The following is a 22,390-nucleotide window of genomic DNA, read 5'->3' on the forward strand; positions in this document are numbered from 1 at the left end:
CACCATTTGTTGTTTGTGTGTTGTGTGTGTTATATATATTATATTGTGGTGTTTAATTTTGTAATTATGGGATTTTTTTATTATATCTATGGTGTGTCATATAGTGGATTATAATTATATATATATATATATAATATATATATATATAAAATATAATATAAATATATATAAATAAAAAAAATCCCTCTCCACCTTGGCTGGACCTTATTGTATTGTCTTCCTCAACCTCGGTCTCTACCAAGCCTGGATTTGAGGTCTGCGCAGTTCTTAGCTGTTCCTAGCACTGACTCTTCTGACAGAGAGCTCTGATGTTGTTCCTGGAATCTGTTGGAGCCACTCACAGTCTAGGAGTCACAGCCCCGAGTGCTCCTACCACCGACTGGACACTTTTAGCCTCACTTTCCACATCCTCTCGAGTTCCTCTTTCAGGCCCTGGTACTTCTCCAGCTTCTCATATTCCTTTCTTCTGATGTTAGATACTGCGCAGAACCCTCAAACTCCCAGGCCTCTGGTAGAGGACCCGAGGTTGAGGAAGACACATACCACCCATAGGGGTGAGAGGGGAATTTATATATATATAAAATTTGGAGAAAAACTTAGTTCTCACTTATTTGTTTGGGTACAGCAAAGTCAGGTACTTTATTCTGTTTAGCAGCTACAGCAGGGAGAGAGTGCACTAGGACATAGGGTCTCCCCTTCCTGGACAGGTCTCTCAAAAGATAAACGATTACAGCAAGCATTTATACTTTTGTTACAGACAATAATAAGCAACAGCTGCATTTTGTTTATACATAGGTCATCCTCATATCTTGTTTTTCTCACTTAAGAGACTCCAGTCTACATTTTGTGTTATCTACACAAGGTCGCAACAACTTCTCACACATTTCTTTTCCACTCACCTCACACAATCCTCGCTTCTACAAATCTCACGTTATTAGGGTTACAGCGAGCCTAACTCTTGCTAACAGAGATTATCATGCATTAAGATCCCCTACAAATCCCTGTCGGTTCTTTCTCTACTTCCACAATATCTATATCTATATGAAAGAAAAGAGAATCACATACATATAACTCAGAAGAATATATCAATAATAAAACAAATTTATGGCAATACGTAACAGGATCTGATTTCCTCGCATTATTTCAATCTACGTTAGTAGGACGCCCTCCTGGTTTAGGTGGAGATAAGTAATAAAAAGAGAACATAAAAACGGGGGAATAGAGTGTGTAGTGGAGTGTAAGGAAGTCTAACAAAGTTCTGATTTTTTTTCCATGATGACTCCTTCGATGCTTTTTTTGAAATATCAAATACCAAATTTTTTCCAAAAAAAACCCTCATTTTTTTTGGTGCCCCCTGCTTTGCTGGTGCCCTAAGCACGTGCTTAGTTTGCCTATTGTGTAATCCAGCCCTGATTTTAGCCCCTTTGAAGCACCGGAGACAGGTATTTTCCAACCAGCCAGGTTTAACTGACAAGATTGTCCATTCCATTGAAACTCAGGGCTATGCCCTTCTCGTAGCAAAGCATATCATGCTAACAGACACACGCAGAAGGAAATTCAGGAGGAAGTGGAAAGCATGCTGGATATGCGAGTGATTACTAATCAAAAAGTTCCTTGGCATCTCCTATTGTCATGGTACCTTAAAAGGATAAAAACCATGAGGTTGTGTGTGGACTTTAGGAAGTTAAATGCTATTACCCAACCTGACCCATATCCTACAACCTGACTAGAGGACCTGCTGGATCTATTGGTGAGTGCAAAATTCATAAGCACTCTGGACTTCTCTCAATTGGCCAATTCTCTTGTATGCTGATGCCCAAGAAAAATTTGCTTTTATAGTGGAATCTGGCCTATAGGAGTGCAGAGTTATGCCTTTTGGATTAATTTAATGCAGGGGGCACCTTCTAGAGGCTTGTCAATGAAGTGTCACAGGGATTGAAGACCTTTGCCAGGGCCTGTGTAAATGACTTGGCTCAATACTTTCCTGTTCAGTCTAGTCCAAACAATTAAAAAAAAAACTAAATTTGAGTCTAAGAACTATTTTCTAACATGGATTAAAATAAGTGATGTGGGTCAATGCCTTAGTTGAGCTTTAATATAGTTTTCAGACAAAAATAAATCCACATCCACGTTATTTAGGGAAAACCATCCTGAAATCTGCTAGCAACAGTAATAGTTAAAGCACAGTGTTGCTTCTAGGGATAGGGCCTGGAAAAAGATCAGGAGTCACTCTTCTATTACAATCCCAGTCTTTTTTTCCAAAACAAGAAAACATTTGAGAAGCATCTCAGAGCAATCTTTGAGACCACAGATATATGCTTGTTTACTCATTTCGTACAAAGTACATAAATTCAGGAACAAAGAAAACAAGCTCCAGGTTTATCAGCCCTGGGTTGATCTCTTTCAAGGACTGCTTTATATAGCAATAATAAGGCTCTTGGACCAAAATTCAGAAAGTGCAGTTAAAACTAAATAACTTTAATTGCCCTGTGTCTCTTCTGACACAGGTGTCTTTGTTTAGTATGGGTCTGAGCCTTTTTGTTCTCACTAATGTGATTACGTACACTCAGACTGCGGCAGAAGATGCCAAACATGGCAACTGGTTCTTTTTCTATAAGTAAAGTTTTGGTATAACCTAACCCAGTCTTCTGCACTCATGGAAAAAATTATGCAGTTTCTTGTCTTCTTCCTGAGTTACTAAGTGGTCTTCAGATAGTGTGAAAGATGTTGCTAAAGCAGGAATATATGGTTCTTTTACCTGTAGAATGTCTTCTACAGCAAGGATACGTTTGTGGAGTACATGTACCTTAAGTACGTAATCTAGCACTTTGCAAACTGGTAAGATTCGCTCTGAAAAAGTACATCTAAGACGGAGAGGGGAAAAATGTAATTATAATAAACTCACTGTAAAGAGTACAATTTATCTGAGGAACTCCAAACACTTTTTTATTAAATGGTAACTAAGCCTCATTTACCATGAACAGAAGTAGCATTTTTTTTATGCTGGTTGATGCCGAACACCTACAACTCACCTTGGGCTGGTCTTTACTAGATGATTTCATCATGTTTAAATGGTATTATGAAGACTTGAGTTAGTAGACATGATGCTTAAAACCTGTTTGTCCTGGTCAGTTGTGGCCAGCATTGTGGATGCTAATACAATTCTTCACTAGAAGACCAGCCCATTGGAACAAGCCCATTGAAAGTCCTCAGAAGATACTGTTCCTCAGAATCTTATATGTTCATATCCATAGTACCTAGGCATCAGCACAACTAAAACATACATACACACGCACCTAGATGGAAGCACTTTCATTTGTCAAAAATGTTTTATTTTGGTTTGGAGGCTTTGAAATGATGATTTCCTTCCCCGTTTCTTTTTTCAAGTAGAAATCGAGCTCTGTTCTTCTGTTCCTTCCTTCTCCTTTGATGGGGATGTGTGTGCATGCATGCTCATTCTGGATGAAGGTGGAGTAGAGCATGTGTATGCAATCATGAATGAATGGTGAGATGCAAAATGTGAAAGTTAATTAAAACAATTAGTAAGAACCAAGATAAACATGCATTGGGCAAAGCAATGTAAAATAAAAACAGTATTACATTGATTAACATTGATGTTATATAAAATATCCTGGGAATATTATTGAGTGACACTAAATGAAAGTAACCTAGAAAAAGCAAGTGATAAAGAATAGGTTTTGGAAAAATGATTAAAAGTTAATCATCCCAAAACTCAGGGTAAAATGTCAGAAATAACTATAAAAACCTAGTGCAGTTACTTCTTTTCCATTAAACTAGAGATGTGGTAGTGTTTTGATTTGAAGTTTGAAGGCTGTGCAGGTTTTAATGGGAGAGTGGACACACTGCACTTTATACTGTTTGATCAAACAGAACAGCCAGTTGGTATCTGTTTTTTCAAACTTAATCCCAGATCATCTTCCTTAGCTAAGCAATTTTGGAGTGCTAGTCTCTCTTGTTCTGACCTTCAAGGGGAATAGGAATATACTTTGGATTGTTGCAAAGCCACCAAATAGCCTTTGCCTACAGAGAAGTTTCCTAAAATTGAAGAATGTGCCCAAAGTAATTTTTGAACAATTTGAAAGTTAAATAATGGACTTTCTTGGTGTGAAATGAAAATATAGAATATCTTAAACATTATGATTTAAAACTTTTTTTTAATTTTGAAAACTTTCAAGCATAATTCATTTTGGCACTAAAAAGTTTCATTTCTAGATTGTTTGACAGTACATTTGCATTTTATATGCATGTCTTGAAATGTGTGTTAATCTTCTTAGTATTTTGAATATTGAAATAAGATAAATTGTTAGAAGGAGAGAGGAGACTGTCCCCTCAGTTCTAGGGGGTTTATTTTTCCTGATATTTTCTTGTGATCCAAGTGAACTGTGAAGCTGCTTATTTTGTGAATTGGCAGCATGGATGCTAAGGAGTCAGCATATGTAATATCAACTTTTTGAATCTGGATAAATTACCAAGGACATTTTTCCAGCTTACCGAACTGTTTACTTGACTTTTGCCCTTGTCATGATCTCTCTAGTTCTGTTTTCGGAAATCTGTAGCATTTGTAAGGTTAAAACCTCTAGAAAATTGTAGTGTTTTATAAGACTTGTCATGACTGCCATCACAGACTGTTTTTGATATTAGGGAATCCAGAAATCCACACTGCAAAATTAAGTTCCTAAAGCTACCAGAGTGATGAAGAAACTCCTAGGTGGTAACCACATAGAATACATACAGAATGTAAAGTCCTACAAGTCAAGTGTTTTTAAAAGAATTGCATAGGTGACAAAGAAAATGGTTGAAGGACTAAAATAACAAAATCTTAGACCATTCAATCGATTGTTAAATAATACTAAAGAATAACGTACATGCCATCAATTTGAACACCTCACAATGGAAAACAGTAGTATAAATGCCTAGGCCTCTGTAGACAGTTTATCTACACTTGGGCTCACAGTGGTGTAGATGTGCAGGGTCCTAGAGCCCAGGCTGCAGCCTGGACGCCTGAATCACAGTTAAACAACCTTTTAGCTTGAGCTCTGTGAGCCCAAGTCAGCTGGCATGGGCCAGCCATGGGTTTTTAATTGCAATATAGACATACCCACAAAGTTTGTAAGACCAAGCAACACACTTCTAAGAAATTTTCCGGATGGGGAAAATGAGTTACTGAGTCATTAGCTATCTTGCTGAAGGTCACACATTAAGCCTGTGGTAGAGCCAGAAAATAAAATCTAGATCTTTGGACTTCAGGGTTTTTTTTTATGAAAACACGGGACACAATTATTTCCTTGCAATCATTTTGTGATGGAGATATCTGACCATGACATGTCAATTTTTGTTGTTGCGTTATGAGACTGAAGTGTAAAGTTAATGTAATGATTTTTTTCTTAAAAGTTTTAACCATTAGGTTCTCTCTTTATGTAGGTGTTTAATTTTGATGTTCGACAGTTACACTGGGCAGAGTACATGGAGAACTACTGTATGGGAACTAAGAAATATGTACTGAATGAGGAAATGTCTGGTCTCCCTGCAGCTAGGAAACACTTGAAGAAGTAGGTTTGCATTTCAGTAATTTCTTCATATATTACTCTTTGTGCATATTGTTTTTCCTTTCCTTGTCTACCTCTGTCCCTTCTTGTCCTATGGCTTAATCATGCTTTTTTAATATAATTCTAACGGAGTAATCTATTCCCCCTCTGACTAAGTGATCAATCAATTCTTATCAGAGTTTGTTGTAATGCTTTGGAAGACTGGTTCTGTGTGGAAATGAAAGGATCTGTCTTGTATTCCCTCACTTTGGAATAGAGGAGCCACTGTCTCAACTGGTTCTGCTGTCTGCCAAGACATTCTGTTGTAGCTCCTCTGCTCGCCCTCCTAAACCCCTTGACATCCCCATACATTGGGCAATGCGTTGTTGCCATGAGAACTGTTCTGTCCAGTTCAGTATTAAGCATGCTTCAGTCAGTAGTAGACTTTTCTATATTAAACTTTTCTTTCTGAGCTGAAAGAGGTTTGGGCTCTGGAATGTCCTTTTTCTCAAGTCTGGTGTTCAGTCCATACTGGGAGCCTGTTTAGCCATATACAGCCGCCAGCTGCCTAGAGTTTGAAGGAAGCTACTTCTTGAATCTAGAACTGATATGGGGGCTTAGCAGAGGATTAGCCTTTCAGATAAACTACTACTGTGTAGAACTGTTTTCTTGGATGAAGGATGGATAGGCTTTGGCAGTGTGGGAGTAAGAGAATGGCCTGGATTTAGTTTCATAGAGAGAAAAACATTTGGCCATGACATGAAACAATAACTGCACTGCAGTAGGTGGGCAAATACCAGCTTCGGGGAAAAAATAGCATGCAAAGCAAATTTCAGCTGTTTGCTGGGTGCCTGAGCTTCGGCTGGGATCCTTCCATCTGCTTTCGCAGTGCCAACTGGGTTCCTGTCGAAATTTGGTAGTCGGTAAATTCTGTCCCTTTCAGTATGTGAATTTGTTAGGATTCAGTGAATGAGAGAGGTTGGCCTCCTTTCTTTCTGAGTAGTCTAACCAATCTGCATGCAGAACATACCAGTTCTACACAGGTTGTAATCAGTAAAACCATTTTTACCCTTTCTGGCCATTCTGGCAAAGAATGGGAAGAGCAATGTGCTACTATGTCTTGTCTCTAGTAAGATTTAAAAAAAGACCAAGCTGCACAGCAGAAGAGCCAGTTAAAGATCACCAGAGCTTTGTCTATTGAGCAGTTCTGTCTGCCAGTTACTAAGGAAGAGTGAGAAGAGAAATTGGTGTCATCTAGTGTCTGGAAGCGCAGTAATATAGTAGCTACAGTTATGACACTTAGATGAATTGGACACTACGTGAAAATAAACAAAAAGCCACTAAATCACTTGCATTAAGGCAGCTTTGACTGTCTTCAGCATCTCACATTGATACTGAGCAACACTTGTTTATCACAAACTGTGAATGACTTCCTTTGTCAGTAACTTTTCTTCTGTGTTACTATAGAGGTCCCATAGTATCTCCATGTATAAAGTTGTATTGTTATCTCCACTACTTTCATACGTAAATCCTACACCACTGATTATGAGAACATTTTAAATATTTTTGTCCAGATGCTACAGTGATATGTGCTCTAGAAATTCATAAACTTAGTCGTCTTGATATGTAGATTTCAGTGCAACTTTTACAGTGCTTAGTCACAATGTCTTTTTTCTGTTTGGCCAACAGGGAAGTTTTAAAATTCACTAAGCAGTTTATCTATCTTTGTAAAGAGAAGAATCAATTTAATTACATATGTCTACCTTAAGAACAGATCTCTCTCCAGTCAGGGAGCAAGAGAACACTTTTTATATGATTATTTTTTTTAAAGAGGCTGCAAAAAGGCAAATGATTCAGCCAGTCTTGAGAGTGAAGTAGTTCTATCGTGTCAGCTAGTTGACCTCATTTTTTTTAGCTATGTCTGCAGTACTCATACTAATTGTGCTTATTTTAAATAAAAAAGACCAAAAACTGAATGACCACAGATTAGAGAAGCTACAAAGTCCTGTTACATGGTTTAGGGCCACCATCTTGGATTCACACCTGTGAAGACTACCTACCTTCAGAGATGCATTACAAAGAAAATTAAATATTTTTAAGCTTTTTAAATGGTCTGAGATTGTCTTCAAAAGGAGTAAGTCTAAAGTTGTAGGTGCGTTCTAGGGTTCCCATAGCTGAAAAACCTACAGTTTTTTTTTGTCAGCCACAGTTATGTGTGTATGCTAAACCTGTTAAAGAAATGAATGGTGCATGTTCTGGAAACTAAGGATTAGTGTCCTTTCTAAAAATACATGGGAAAACAACCATGTTTTGGCCTTGAATTTGCTTGATAAATATCCTTTACTGTTGGCATATTATATTTCTGTTTGTTCTGTAGTACAGTTACTAACCCAGTTACGTGGCTTTCCTCTCCATTCCTGCCAAGCCCCTTTCTCAATGATTAAGTCTGGTCCCAGCCCTCTGGGATAACTGCAGATGAGCTGCTGCCCCTTTAAGTTAATTTGGCCCACAGTGCTACTTGGGGTGTGAACAGTGTGGAATACCTTATATTCCATAATAAATTAGAGGTTGCACTCTATAGCATCTTGCACCTGCACAGCTCAGTGTTTTCTCAACACTTACAATTTTTACATTTCTTTAATTCTTTCCCAGGTTAAGGAACATACGTTATGGCTTCAATACAGTCCTTGTAATCCTGATCTGGCGTATCTTTATTGCAAGATCACAAATGGCGAGAAACATCTGGTACTTCGTGGTTAGTCTGTGTTACAAGTTCCTCTCCTACTTTAGAGCATCCAGTACTATGAGATACTGAAGAGAAGAATTTTAGCATTAGGACATCTATGCATATGGTGATCTAACTGCACAAAGCCTGTAAAATGTACTTAGTCATCTCATCTTTTGTAAAAACATGAAATCATCTTAGACCTGGAGTGTGAAATGTACAGTACAGTATATGTAATGTTTAATTGTGTATTCCATGAAAACTTAAAGAATAAAACAGTTGAATACTGGAACAAATTGGCATTAGACAAATGTGTTAGCATTACAAACAAAAATTTATCCACAGCAAGTTTAGCTCTTTGGTCTGGGCAGAAACATTTGGATTTTTGCCAATATAACTGTGCAATTCTGGAATGCATTTGATTGAAATCTGCCTTAACAATTAACTTCTGGTTTTAATTTTTATTGTAAATAGGCACATTCAGTAAGAACAAAATATTGACTCAGTTCGTAGACCTATTTATTGGAGACTCTCCTAGATTAGTGACTTTTGTGCCCTTACAAGCCCATAGGAGAGACTGTGGATCTTTGTAAATTACTGATAGCTCCTTAATGTTGTTCTGTTCTTGACTTTTATCATCTTTCCCTCACTTCCTTCCTTCCTCAAAGATGGTAAGGATATGATGAAGACTCCTTCATTAAAAGAAATGCATCTCTCTTAATTGAAAGGCTAGTTGTCTGATCTAGTCTTCAAAATGCACACACTGATTATTTCTGCCCTTATACACTGTCATGAAATTCCCATTAAAATTAGTGAGAACCATTTGCATGTTTGAAAGCAAAATCAATCCTTGTACTGAAAAAAGAAATAAAAGAAAAGGAACAATAACCATGAAAAGAACAGAGATGCAAGCTGTTGAATTTCTTCACCCTAGATGATGACTAGATGAGAAACACAGACAATAATTACACACCTAGTTCAAGAATAACCTCTCCTAGAGGAATTTCCATAGTCTTTGCTACTATTTATATTAGTCATAGAATATATTTTAAATTCTGGTTGGCTAAAACAAATTGTATATTTTCCGTCAGATAAAAATGGTTTAGCAAGGTATGCTATCTCCCATAATCATAATCCCAACAAAATTATCTTACTACATGAAGGATTGAAGTTAACATACTTGCAAGAAACACGTTAAATAACGATCCAACACAAACCTGCATTTCACTGGGGCAGTAGGGAGAAGAGGAATCCTACACATCTTAAATAAATTAAGAATTATATTAAGTTTACAATATTTAGTAGCAAACTCTTGGCTAAAATTGAAGAAATCTATTTTTCTGCATGTCTATTTTGTTTTAGCAGGAGAAATACATATTGACTAACTGCAAGAAACAGCTGAATTCTATTTTAATGTAACACTTAATGAATTTCCCTTTATCTCAATTGCCTACAATTCAAAATTAAAACATTTTTAACATTTCTTTTATTTGACACACTGACCTGCACACCTACATGATATGTTCTCATTAAAATGATCAGTTTATGCTGTACTTAAATTCAGTATGTGTTTTTGAATATGCCTGGAAAGGGAAATTTTGAATTAATCCTACAAAAATTACATAAAACATATATACATATTTGTTTTCTTTTCCCATTTGAAGTAAGTGTGCAATGAGCTTATCTTGCTGTTCTTGTGAAAAGCTAACTTGAAAGAAAACACTTTATTTCACGTGGGTGTATATTTAATTTTGGAAAGAGAACAGCTTTCTTGGTTGAAGCTAAATATTCTGTAGTAAGTACTTAAAACCTTACCTCCTTTTAAAGATTCTTGTGTGTATATTCTTTACAGTGATACAAAACTATAATGATTTAGGACCACACCATGAAGTGTGAGAGACCTCCAACAGTGGTTGAAACTACAATAAATTGTGGCTTTTGTGATTCAAAGTGTTACACTTAACTGTAATATTCCTAATGTATTTGTCATAGCTGCCTCCCTGTGCATCTTCTGTTATTGGACTTGAAAATATACTGTTAATGAAATGTAGATTTTCTGCAGAAAGTGCCTGGAATCTAGTGACCCACCTTTTCTGGTCTTGGTATGTGGGTGAACTTTGAAAGAGGCCCAAATATATCAAGATTGTGAAATTAATAATTAAACAACTTTTTCTCTCTAACAATAACTTGTTTTTTACATAATTCCTTTAAACAGAGCAACTGAGAACTATGAACCACTGAATTGATTTTTCTTGTCCATAGCATTCTTTAGAAGAATCTCTGCTATTGAATGAATAAATGACTGAAGTAATTGCATCATTTTGAGCATAAGAATCTCTAATCTTTCCCATGTAAACTTAACCATTTAAAAACCCCAGGCTTTTCTTTATAATTGAGACTATGGTTAGCTGTGGATGACTATTTTTGTTTCCTACACATACTCATCAGTCACCCTGTTTAATTCATGATAGTGACTTATCACATTAAGTACATTTATTCTGTCATTCCACATGAATCGGCCATTAAAATTTTTTCTGAAGGCACTTTTTTCCCATACAGGACACTATATTTTTGCCTTTTTTTTTCTTGTATTAATGTGTTCAGTTTTCTGTTTCCAGAACTATAAATATTAATGAGAACATACTGTATCTATATTTTGATACCGTAAGGTTAACGTGTCCTGTAACTCATTAAATAACAGTGACATTTGACATGTTAAGTAGGAGGAAGAGCAGTCTGAAAACAGATGGTCATTAAACGGGTATACCGGTATTTAAAATATGGGACTAAGGGAAAAGTGCTTTTTTTCTATAATGAGATTTTCTACCATAGGAACAGATGCTCTAAAAGAAATGTTAAATCTGTAAGCTTTTATAAGACATCAATAGAAACATCGAGTGCCTTTGTTTGTAAACCAAAAATAAACAAATCCCTTAAATATGCCGTTTATAATATTTATTGCATCTTTACATATCCTGAATTTCTCAAGCTTTGAGTTAAATTGTGTGGAATACATAATTGAAAATAGGATTTACAGAATTCAAGGTTATACTATCTTGATAAGCTCTTTGTAGTTACATATGCATTTTTGTGTTTTCTTACCCTTACCAACTAGACTTTCTGTATCTCTCATGCTGTTTTTATTTAAGAGGACAGAGCACAGACTAAGATTTTTATGAGGTATTGCTCAAGTGTATAGCTAGGAATATTTGGTTATATTGAAGTTTACTATCACCATCTCTTTGTTGGTAATGTCAATTTCTGTATATCACAGTGCATGAATACTTCCTTTTGCAGGTAAAAGGGTTGAAGGTTAGGAGGAAAATGAACCTAAATATGAAAGCTAAGGAAATACTAGTTAACACCGCAAGTTTATTCCCACCAAATGTGCAGTACACCGTGGCTTTGCAATAAGCTGTAGTCTTTAAGTTTGCGTGAGTGAATTGCAATCACTGTACCACAGAGATGGAAAACCTGGAACTTCTGAGGAGAATACAGGAGGAAGTGTAGCTCTGTACAAAAACAGTGTTCATAACTCACTAAGACTAAGACATGACATTCATGCCTGTTTTCACTTGCCCTTTGAAAGATTACACTGGTAAGCATGATAGGTTGGATTTGTTAATTCTACACACACACACACATACACACACTCTCTCTCTCTCTTTTCTAATGTCTAAGACTCAGATATTTGTACTGCAGGAAACTATAAAAAATATACCAAATTTGATAACCTTCCTTCATAAATTCCTGATCTAGTATTAACAATAATGTACAGGGATGGTTGTGTCAGATTGAAGTAAATCTTAGATCTAAGGAAATGTGTCCTTTTATAAAGGAGAGATCAGAGGTGTAGATAAAATATTAACTAGCACTAAATTTGCATACTTCATATACTGGGGGACAAACTGATAATTTAATACAGAAACGAAGCTAGGACACTGCTGTAGACAAATGTTGGCAAATGCTTAAAATATATTCTGTTTACACTGTCCTTTTTAAAAAATTGCTTGCTTAATATGGAAAAGATTAAAGTAAGTGTTCACAGTATTTGTGACTTGCTAGAAGCTATGTAACAGCTCAGTGAACAGTGTAAGTGTGAATTACCCACTCCTGCTTTGAATCTGCAGTGTAGTGATCTGTATAAGGGAGAGGGCAAACTGGGTTCAGAGAGCCTCATTTTTTCCTTTTTAACTTCAAGCTTTTCTTAAATTTATTATAGTGCCTCTTGCAATGCATCTACTTTGGCTTTGTCTGTTTGAAGAAGCTAGCTGTTTCTTTTGTCTGCGTCAGATGACTGGATTAATAAAAGGTTAGTTAACTTGACCACCAGTCCTATTTCTCTGTCCCCTCAAGGTAAATTTTAACTGTGCTTCCACTTTCAGGATTTTTTTATAAGCTCAAACCCATTTTTCCTCCAACACTGTCTTATTGCTTTCTGTGGTATGAGGTTGGCAGTCTCTTTGGCTTTCTCTACCCTTCAACAGATCTGTGACTCATATTGATAGATAATTAGTAATTATACTACTATCTTGTCTTTTCACGATATGGAGGGGCTGAAACAATGACAGCTTTGAGCAATTTTAACTGTGTGCATTACTGTGGAAAATGAAAATAATGACTAATTGGTGAGGTTCAAAGTTCTGATTAGTTTAGAAATGTACTGAGATAAAATTCAAAGCATTAAGAATGGTGGTTTGAATGCAATATGTGGGATTTTTCTCTTAATTCTAATTGCATCCTATCAACTTCTAGTATGGTGGCTGCTAACAGTGGCCTTTAATTTCACTTACTAATTGAATGGCTGTTCTTCTCAGGGCAGTAATTGCAAGGACATTCTGATTTTCCCAAAATGAATACACTTTTATTTTTATTGTTGGGTTTCATTGTGGTAGGCACTGTCAAGATACAGATAGTAAAAACTTACTGCACTTTTTAAAAAAATGTATGTAGCATTTCTCTGACCATCATAGCCAGCATTCTATAGCAGTCTAGTGAGCAAAAACTAAAACCCCAACATTGTTGAGGGTAATCTAGTCTCTCTCCTTTTTAAGAGAGTGAAACAGAAGATGAGACAAAATCTAGAATTGTAATATTCTAGAATTGCTAGGTGGGTGCTTGGTCTCCCTGGAAAGGGATGAGAGGCATAACAACAATCTACTCTGCTTCTTCCCATCCACATGTATTGTTGACTTGTTTGGACTTGACCTGTATAAATCTTCCTAATAGTACTTCAGTGGCACTGTACACTGGACTTCACATGCAAAATAAGTGAAATAGCTAAAAGGTTGCAGTAATGTACAAAACTTGTTGATGTTATGATGCAAGTAAGGCATTAAATAAAAAACCCTGAAGTATCATTGTTTAATCTCTAATGGACCCCTTGATCCTAGTTTGGAGCATTAGTGAAAGGAGAAAGAATGCAAGTAAGTAATGATGATTCATTTTGGTAAAATACAAGCTAATACATCTGATCAAAACTTCCCATGCACCCAGGCCTGGTCTACACTACGCGTTTAAACTGAATTTAGCAGCGTTAAACCGATTTAACCCTGGACCCCTCCACACAACGAGGCCCTTTATATCGATATAAAGGGCTCTCTAACGCGGTTTCTGTACTCCTCCCTGACGAGAGGAGTAGCACTGAAATTGATTATTGCCATGTCGGATTAGGGTTAGTGTGGCCGCAAATCGACGGTATTGGTCTCCAAGCCGGTATCCCACAGTGCACCGTTGTGACTGCTCTGGAAACTCGGATGTACTGGCCAGGTAGACAGGAAGCCCCGCAAACTTGAATTTCATTTCCTGTTTGCCCAGGTCGAACCTCTGATTAGCACGGGTGGGCAATGCAGTCCCAAATCCAAAAAAGAGCTCCAGCGTGGACCCGTATGGGAGATACTGGATCTGATCGCTGTATGGGGAGACACATCTGTTCTATCAGAGCTCCGTTACAGAAGACAAAATGACAAGCATTTGAAAAAATCTCCAGGCTAATGATAGAAGAGATACAGCAGGGAGCTCCGCACAGTGCTGCATGACAAGCGTAACGGAAAAGCCAAAGAATCAAATGGATGCTCATGGAGGAGGGAGGGGGGACTGAGGACTCCAGCTCTCCCACAGTCCCCGCAGTCTCCAAAAAGCATTTGCATTCTTGGCCAAGCTCCAGTGCCAGAAGGGTCAAAAACATTGTCCCGGGTGGTTCAAGGTATATATCTCATCAATTTACCCGCCTACCCCCATGAAAGAAAAGGGGGGAAAATAGGGTTTTTTTTTTTTTCTTGCCATTTTTCAATGTCACCATATGTCTACTGCATGCTGCTTTTAGACGCAGTGCTGCGGCACTGAACAGCAGCATCCTCTCCCTTCTTTCCTGATGGCAGACAGTAAAAAATGGTGGAAAATTGTCGTCATCCCGTGAGTGCTCCTGGCTGGCCTCGGTGAGGTTGACCGGGGGCGCCTGGGTAAAAATGGGAATGACTCCCGGTCATTCCGGCAGATGGTACGGAATGCTGGTAACATCCTCATCATAGCAACTGGAGGCTGAGCTCTATCCCCCCCACCCTTTCATGTCTAAAGAAAGATTCTGTACTGCCTGGACTTCAATAGCAGCAGGATGCTGGCCTCCTCTCCCTGCCCACCCTTTAATGTCCTGCCTGGACTACATAGCAGCTGGAGGCTTCCTCCCCTCATTTTCATCTCACTAAAAAGTCAATGTTTCTTATTTCTGCGTTCTTTATTACTTCATCACACAAATGGGGGACACTGCCCGGTAGCCCAGGAGGGTTGGGGAAGGAGGGAATCAACGGGTGGGGTTTGTTGCAGGGCACCCCATAGAATGGCATGCAGCTCATCTTTCTGCAGGATCTCTGGGGCTCTGACCCGAAGCGACTGTGCTCTCTAGCTCTCTAGGGCTTGGCTACACTTTGCAAGTTGCAGCACTGGTGACGGGGGGTACAGCGCCTGCAACCTTACCAGGTGTCCACACTTACAGAGCTCAGCCAGCGCTGCAACTCCCTTTCTGCAGCGCTGGCTGTACACCTGGTCTGCTACGTGTGTAGCGAATCCAGCGCTGCCATCAGGTGTGGACAACTCACCCGCACTGTTTTGGCCTCCAGGGTATTAGGAGGTATCCACAATTCCTGTATACAACAAATCGGAAGGGTACTCCCTGGAGCTACTGTCTAAGAAACAAACACAGCTGCTCTTTGCTGCAAGCGAGCGAGCCGAGCTTTGAATGTTCACAGCTGTTTGCTTGAGGAGGAGAGCAACCAGCACAGCGGGGCGGGGGGGAGGGAGTCCGTCGGAGAAACTGCTCTATCTGGTCTGAAACCTTTTTACATTTAAGAGTGATTGAGAGAGGGGCTGGGGAAATGGCCAGAATTTGCAAGGCAGGGAGCTGTCACACAGTGTCTGCTCCAAAATATCCACTCTCTCTGTCTCCCCGACGCTCCTGTCACACTCCACCCCACCACCCCCTCTTTTGAACTTGCAAGGCAGGGAGCTGTCTGCTCCAAAATCCACTCTCTCTTTGTCTCCCGCAAGCTCCCTCTCACACTCCACCCACCCCCCTCTTTTGAAAGCATGTTGCAGCCACTTGAACGCTGGGATAGCTGCCCACAATGCACCACTCCCAACAGCGCTGCAATGCTTGCAAATGTGGCCACACTGCAGCTCTGGTTGCTGTCAGTGTGGACACACTGCAGCGCTGGCCCTACACAGCTGTCACGACACAGCTGTAACTACCAGCGCTGCAAAAATGTAAGTGTAGCCATGCCCTAGTAGACTTGCCCCATATTCTAGGCAGGACTGACTCTACCTTTAGACAAAACATAAAGAAGAGAATGACCCAGGAAGTCATTCCCATTTTGTCCATGCGCCCCGGCCGACCTCAGCAAGGCCAGCCAGGAGCACCCATGACAGCAGCAGACGGTACAAAATGATTGATAACTGTCATCACCAATTTCCAGTTGCAAATGGTACAAAATGATCGCATGACCGTCATCTCATTGCCAATTTACAATGGCAAATGGTGCAATACGGATGGTAACGGTCTCTGCTACCTTGCAAAGTCAATGAATGCCGCTGTGTAGCACTGCAGTACCGCCTCTGTCAGCAGCATCCAGTACACACGTGGTGACGTGACGAAAGGCAAAACAGCTCCATGGTTGCCATGCTATGGTGTCTGCCAGGGCAATCCAGGGAAAAAGGGTGTGAAACGATTGTCTGCCGTTGCTTTCACGGAGGAAGGATTGAGTGACAACATTTACCCAGAATCACCCACGACACTGTTTTTGCACCATCATGCATTGGGATCTCAACCCAGAATTCCAATGGGTGGGGGAGACTGTGGGAACTATGGGATAGCTACAGTGCAACGCTCCAGAAATCAAAGCTAGCCTCAGTACGTGGACGCACACCACCGAATTAATGTGCTTAGTGTGGCCGCGTGCACTCGACTTTATACAACCTGTTTTACAAAACCGGTTTCTGTAAAATCGGAATAATCCCATAGTGTAGACATACCCCCAGGTAATCAATTGGAGTGATAAACCTGGAAAGTAGTAATGTCGAGAGATCTTTGGACTGTAATTTATGTGAATTTGTAATTGGCTAAAACAGTCCCTTTCTGTATGCCTCTGGTGAGATTACACCTGGAATATAATATTTAGTTCTGGGCTTGCAGTTTACTGAATGCTCTCTTTTATTCATTTTTCTAGTATGCAACGAAAGTGGAGTGTGGAGCAGCTTTATAAGGAAAGATTAAATAAAAGCTAAGCATACAGCTAAGCAATGATGAGAAGGGGGCAGTGTGTATAACAGTCCTCTACAGGCATATGAAAAATGAAAAAATTTAGATTGGTACAGTAACTTCTCACTTAAAGTCGTCCTGGTTCATTGTTACATTGCTGATCAATTAGGGAACATACTCGTTTAAAGTTGTGCAATGCTCTTTTCTAACGTCGTTTGGCAGCCGCCTGCTTTGTCCACTGCTTGCAGGAAGAGCAGCCTGTTGCAGCTAGCTGATGGGGGCTTGGAACCAGCTCCCCCGCTCCCCTAAGTTCCCTGTGCTGCAGCCAGCCCAGCAGGCTAGCAATTGGCAGTTCAGCTGTCCCTCCCCGCACTGCCATGTGCTGCTCCTGCCCTCTGCCTTGGAGCTGCTTCCAGAGACTCCCGCTCCCCGGGAAAGGGGGTGGGGGGAGCTAATGTCAGTGTCCCCCTCCCCCCTGCTCCTGCACGCCGCTTATCCCTTCTTCATATAGAGCAGGGAGGGGACGTGGAGGGAGAGAAACAGAGAGCAAGCTTAGGGCAGCAGCTGCTGTCTCAACTTCCTGATTCACTACTTAAGAGTGGGTCAGCTTACTTAAAAGGGCAGTGTGCATTGCTGTCTCTCCAACACACAAGGGGTGTGTCTGTCTATGTCTGCTATGCTGTCTCCCCTCCCTCGTGTTCGTGCTGCCTTGTGTGAGAGGCTACATTAACACCAATGTGTGAACCCTTGAGGGCTCAGCTGAGTGCTAGTTCATCATTATGCAGTAAGGCATTCCCTGGGAAATATCCCTTCTTCTTCCACCCTCTAATGTCACCACCTCAACCAAGCTTCACAAGCATCATAGCTGTGAAGAGGATTAAATTGTTTGTTTAAAACATATACTGTGTGTGTATCTATATAATATATAGTTTTTTGTCTGGTGAAAAAAATTTCCCTGGAACCTAACCCCCACTCTATTGACATTAATTCTTATGGGGAAATTGGATTCACTTAACATCGTTTTGCTTAAACTCACATTTTTCAGGAACATAACTACAGAGTTAAGCGAGGAATTACTGTACAAGGGCAGTAATGGGTGGTGGTATAAAATGGGGCAATTCAGGCTAAATATTAGGAACATCTTACTGGTAGGCAGAATATTACATTTAAAGCCTCTTGTGGAAAGTAGTGGAAGCTTTATTGCTTGGGAACTATTAAATAACTATGAAGCAAAAGAGAATGCACAGAAGGAACCATCCTGTATTGAGGTGGACCAGATGACTTGAGGTCCAGGACCTCCATAGTAGCATTCTCTGAAATGCTAAATTAAATTAAATCAAAATGGAACCAGATTGACCTTTTTAATTTTAAGTGCCAGCGTAGGGCAGTATTTAAACTTAGGCCTGGGGGAAAGCCAACAGGTGCGGAGGAGCATGTAGTTTGGTCAGAGGCATCCTTTAGGGGAAGATCTATTAATGGAGATTTTTTATTTCCTAGTAAAGAGGAGAGGATGGAAGATGATAAAAATTTGGATAGGATCTGAGAGAAACAGTCCAATGAAAGAGTCCCATTCAATTACATCATGTAATAAGACAGCTAAAAAGTGACAACTTTTTTAAGTGCTTATATACCAATGCTAGAAGTCTAATAAGATGGGTGAACTAGAGTGCCTCGTATTAAATGAGGCTATTGATGTAATAGGCATCACAGAAACATGGTGGAATGAGGATAATCAATGGGGCACAGTAATACCAAGTACAAAATATATCAGAAGGACAGAACAGATCATGCTGGTGGGGGATGGTATTGTATGTGAAAGAATCAAATGAAGTGTAAATCTTAAATGAACCAAACTGTACCATAGAATCTCTATGGATAGTAATTCCATGTTCTAATAATAAGACTGTAACAGATGAGATATATTACTGACCACCTGACCAGGATGGTGATAGTGACTGTGAAATGCTCAGGGAGATGAGACTATAAAAAAAAAAAAATAATGGATTTCAACTATCCCCGTATTGACTGGGTACCTCAGGATGAGATGCAGGGATGAAGTTTCTTGACCCCTTCAATAACTGCGTATAAAGGCGAATTCTTGATTTTGTCCTAAGTGGAGTGCAGAATCTGGTCCAAGAGCTGACTATCGCTGGCCATTTAGTAAAGTGACACAAAAATAATTAAATTAACATCCCTGTGGCAGGGAAAACACCACAGAAGCTCAACACTAGCATTAATTTCAGAAAGGGGATTACACAAAAATGAAGAGATTAGTTAAACCGAAATTAGAAGGTATAGTGCAAAGTGAAATCCCTGCAAGCTGCATGGAAACTTTTTAAAGACACCATAATTGAGGCTCAACTTAAATGTATACCTCAAATTAAAAACATAATGAGAACCAAAAAACTGCCACCTGTGACTAAACAATAAAGTAAAAAAAGAATGAGACACAAAAGGGCATCTTTAAAAAGTGGAAGTAAATCTTAATGAGGAAAATAGAAAGGAGCATAAACTCTCTGGCAAACGAAGTGTAAAAATATAATTAGGAGGCTCAAAGGAATGTGAAGAACAGCTAGCCAAAGACTCAAAAAATAATAGCAAAAATCTAAGCACATCCGAAGCAAGAAGTCTGCTAAACAACCAGTGGGGCCACTGGATGATCAAGATGCTAAAGGAGCACTCAAGGACAATAAGCCATTGCCGAGAAATTAAATAATTCTTTGCATCAGTCTTCACTCACATCTTCAGCCGTGAGTTTCCAAACCGAACATTCTGTTTAGATGACAAATCTGAGGAACTGTCGAGATTGAGGTGTTGGTAGAGGAGGTTTTGAAACAAATTGATAAACTAAACAGTTAAAGACACAGGACAGATGGATTCACCCAAGAGTTCTGAAGCAACTCAAGTGAAATGTAGAACTACTAACTGTAGTTTGTAACCTATCATTTAATCAGCTTCGTACCAATGACTGAGGATAGCTAATGGAGTGATGCAATTTTAAAAAGGCTCCAGAGTGATCCTGGCAATTATAGGCCAGTAAGGCATACTTCAGTACCAGGCAAACTGGTTGAAATATAGTAAGAATAAAATTGTTAACAAATAGATGAACATAATTTGTTTGGAAGATCAACATGGTTTTTGTAAGGGATAGCGTAGAGTCAACATGGTTTTTGTAAAGGGAAATCATGCCTCACCAATCTACTAGAATTCTTTGAAGGAGTCAAAAAGCATGTAGTTGCCAGAAGCTGGGAATGAGCGACGGGATGGATCACTTGATGATTACCTGTTCTGTTCATTCCATCTGGGGCAACTGGCACTGGCCACTGTCAGACAGGATACTGGGCTAGATGGACCTTCTGGCCTGACCTGGTATGGCCGTTTTAATGTTCTTGTATTCTTTTTCATTTCTAAGTTCATGTCTAGCCAGTAGAAGGGGAATTGAACATCATTCATCTTGACTGGCTACAACTAGACAACTCTGTTTCAAACAGGAGTATAGAGGAATTGCTTTCCAGGTTCTTAAGTAAATTTAGCTCCTGTGAAATGTACCAGAACTAGAGAACTATTTTTGCACAGAACAGATACATCATTGACAACTGCACAAACTTCCCTACACCGCCTTGCCAATTTGTCTGTGACCAAGGAACAAGAGGCTTCAATATTTGTCTTCATGCTCACTTGTGCCTCAGCTTCTCTCCTGATCCTGTCAGTGATGGCTTGTGTTTACATTTGTGCATAGGGCTTGCACTGAGACTACAGTTAATTTCACATGAGCAAGTAACAGCAGCAAGCAACAATTTACATATCTTCAGCCATGATCCAGATTCAAACCAGTGAAAAGTTCTAAATCCCACTCAGAGTTTGAAAGTTAAAGAAAAAAATGAAAAGCCAAAGACAGGAATGTGTGGTGATTCCGTTCTAGGTGGTACAAATGGTGAGTTAGATTGTGAGCATGTGAGGTGGATAACTTGGTAAGTTATGAGGGGAAGCTTATCCATCTTGACAGTAAAAAGCGACAAGAGTCCTGTGGCACCTTATAGACTAACAGACATTTGGAGCATAAGCTTTTGTGGTGCATGTGTCTGACGAAGTGGGTATTCACCCACAAAAGCTTATGCTCCAACACATCTGTTAGTCTATAAGGTGTCACAGAACTCTTTGTTGCTTTACAGATCCAGACTAACATGGCTACCCCTCTGATACATCTCTACAGTGTTCCTTTTATTATTATATAGAAGCACCTAAAAGCTTCATTGTGCTCAGAGCTGTACAAACACCCAGGAAGATGATGTTCCTGCCCTATATAGTTCACAATCTAAATAGAAAAATGTGATAAGTATGTTTCTTGTGTATATTTTTAATTTTCCCCAAAACTGTTCCCCCACCTACCCAGTCCAGGTGCATCAGCAAATGTGCTCCAACATTGCTAACCCAATGGGCCCTTCTTCCACTTTGTCCATCCTACAGAAATACTTTCAGCTTCAGGACTGAAGGGAGGAGGAGAAGCAGTGAAATAGATGGTGCCTTGCCTGTATTAAAGTGTTAATGATAGGGCACTGCAGTCCTTGCTGGCAACCCCAGCTGCTGTTCCCCTACCCCTCTGGGAGATTTTCTTTGAAACTTGACAGTTGGAGGGCTTCCTGAAGGGAGGCTGGTTGGCTGTGGTATATGAGAATGATACAAGAAACGGGTGGGTGGGGGGAATATACACTGCAGAGCCTACTCTTGTATGGGAGAAACTAGGTCAAATAGATGATTTAAAGCAATCACACATTTCTTGTATGTGTACAGTAAGGGACTATTTCCTGATTCTCATAAAGTTTTTAAATGTATTAGTACATGTGATTAGATGGAGGCATGACATTTCCTGACCCATTTGTTATGCCTCCACCTTTTTCAAGTCTCTCCACAAAGCCAGTTATTTAAGGAGGAGCTTAAACTATTGTTTGAAATATATTAAAAACAACAGTCATGTAACTTTCCTGGGATGGTGTGGGTGGGTGTGAACCTTCCAAATAACCCCATCATTTTGTATGGTTTTGTCTTTCAAACCTCTCTTGCCCCAAGACCTACTATTTTGTCTCATGTTTATTTAACATAGGCATTAAGCAGTATAGCTAAGGGAGTTGCTCTTTTTGTGTTTTGTAAATCACCAATATACACCTGTAGTGCTAAATTTCTGGCTAATAAATAACTAAGGTACAGTGATGCATATTCTGCGATTGGTTAAAACTGTGCAACCCCACTGAAGTCCATGAGTTTCACCAGTGTAATTGATAAAAAGTGGACACACTGTGTCAAAAATTCCCCTTTGCGCAGGGTCTCAAGCTTTAAATGTAACCTATTCTCAACTGGAAACTTGAATACCGG

The 22,390-nt window shown here is 39.4% G+C and overlaps 1 protein-coding gene across 6 annotated transcripts in view; it reads left to right on the top strand.

The window, feature by feature from the left end:
* The window catches only part of FAR1 (fatty acyl-CoA reductase 1), a 96,342-nt gene extending 83,035 nt beyond the window's left edge, over positions 1 to 13,307 (top strand). For 4 of the 6 annotated variants that reach the window (XM_032788239.2, XM_032788240.2, XM_032788241.2 and 1 more), the window contains exons 11-12: positions 5,443 to 5,570; positions 8,199 to 11,209. In XM_032788239.2, the coding sequence (XP_032644130.1) occupies positions 5,443 to 5,570; positions 8,199 to 8,361 (291 nt within the window). In that variant the 3' untranslated portion in view covers positions 8,362 to 11,209. Of the gene's footprint in view, positions 1 to 5,442; positions 5,571 to 8,198; positions 11,210 to 11,568; positions 12,454 to 12,493 lie in introns of those variants that run through there. The other 2 variants (XM_032788238.2, XM_032788237.2) reach the window with 2 other exon arrangements.
* Positions 13,308 to 22,390: the final 9,083 nt, after the last annotated feature.

Source organism: Chelonoidis abingdonii, chromosome 4 (assembly GCF_003597395.2).
Source record: "Chelonoidis abingdonii isolate Lonesome George chromosome 4, CheloAbing_2.0, whole genome shotgun sequence".
NCBI lineage: Eukaryota > Metazoa > Chordata > Testudines > Testudinidae > Chelonoidis > Chelonoidis abingdonii.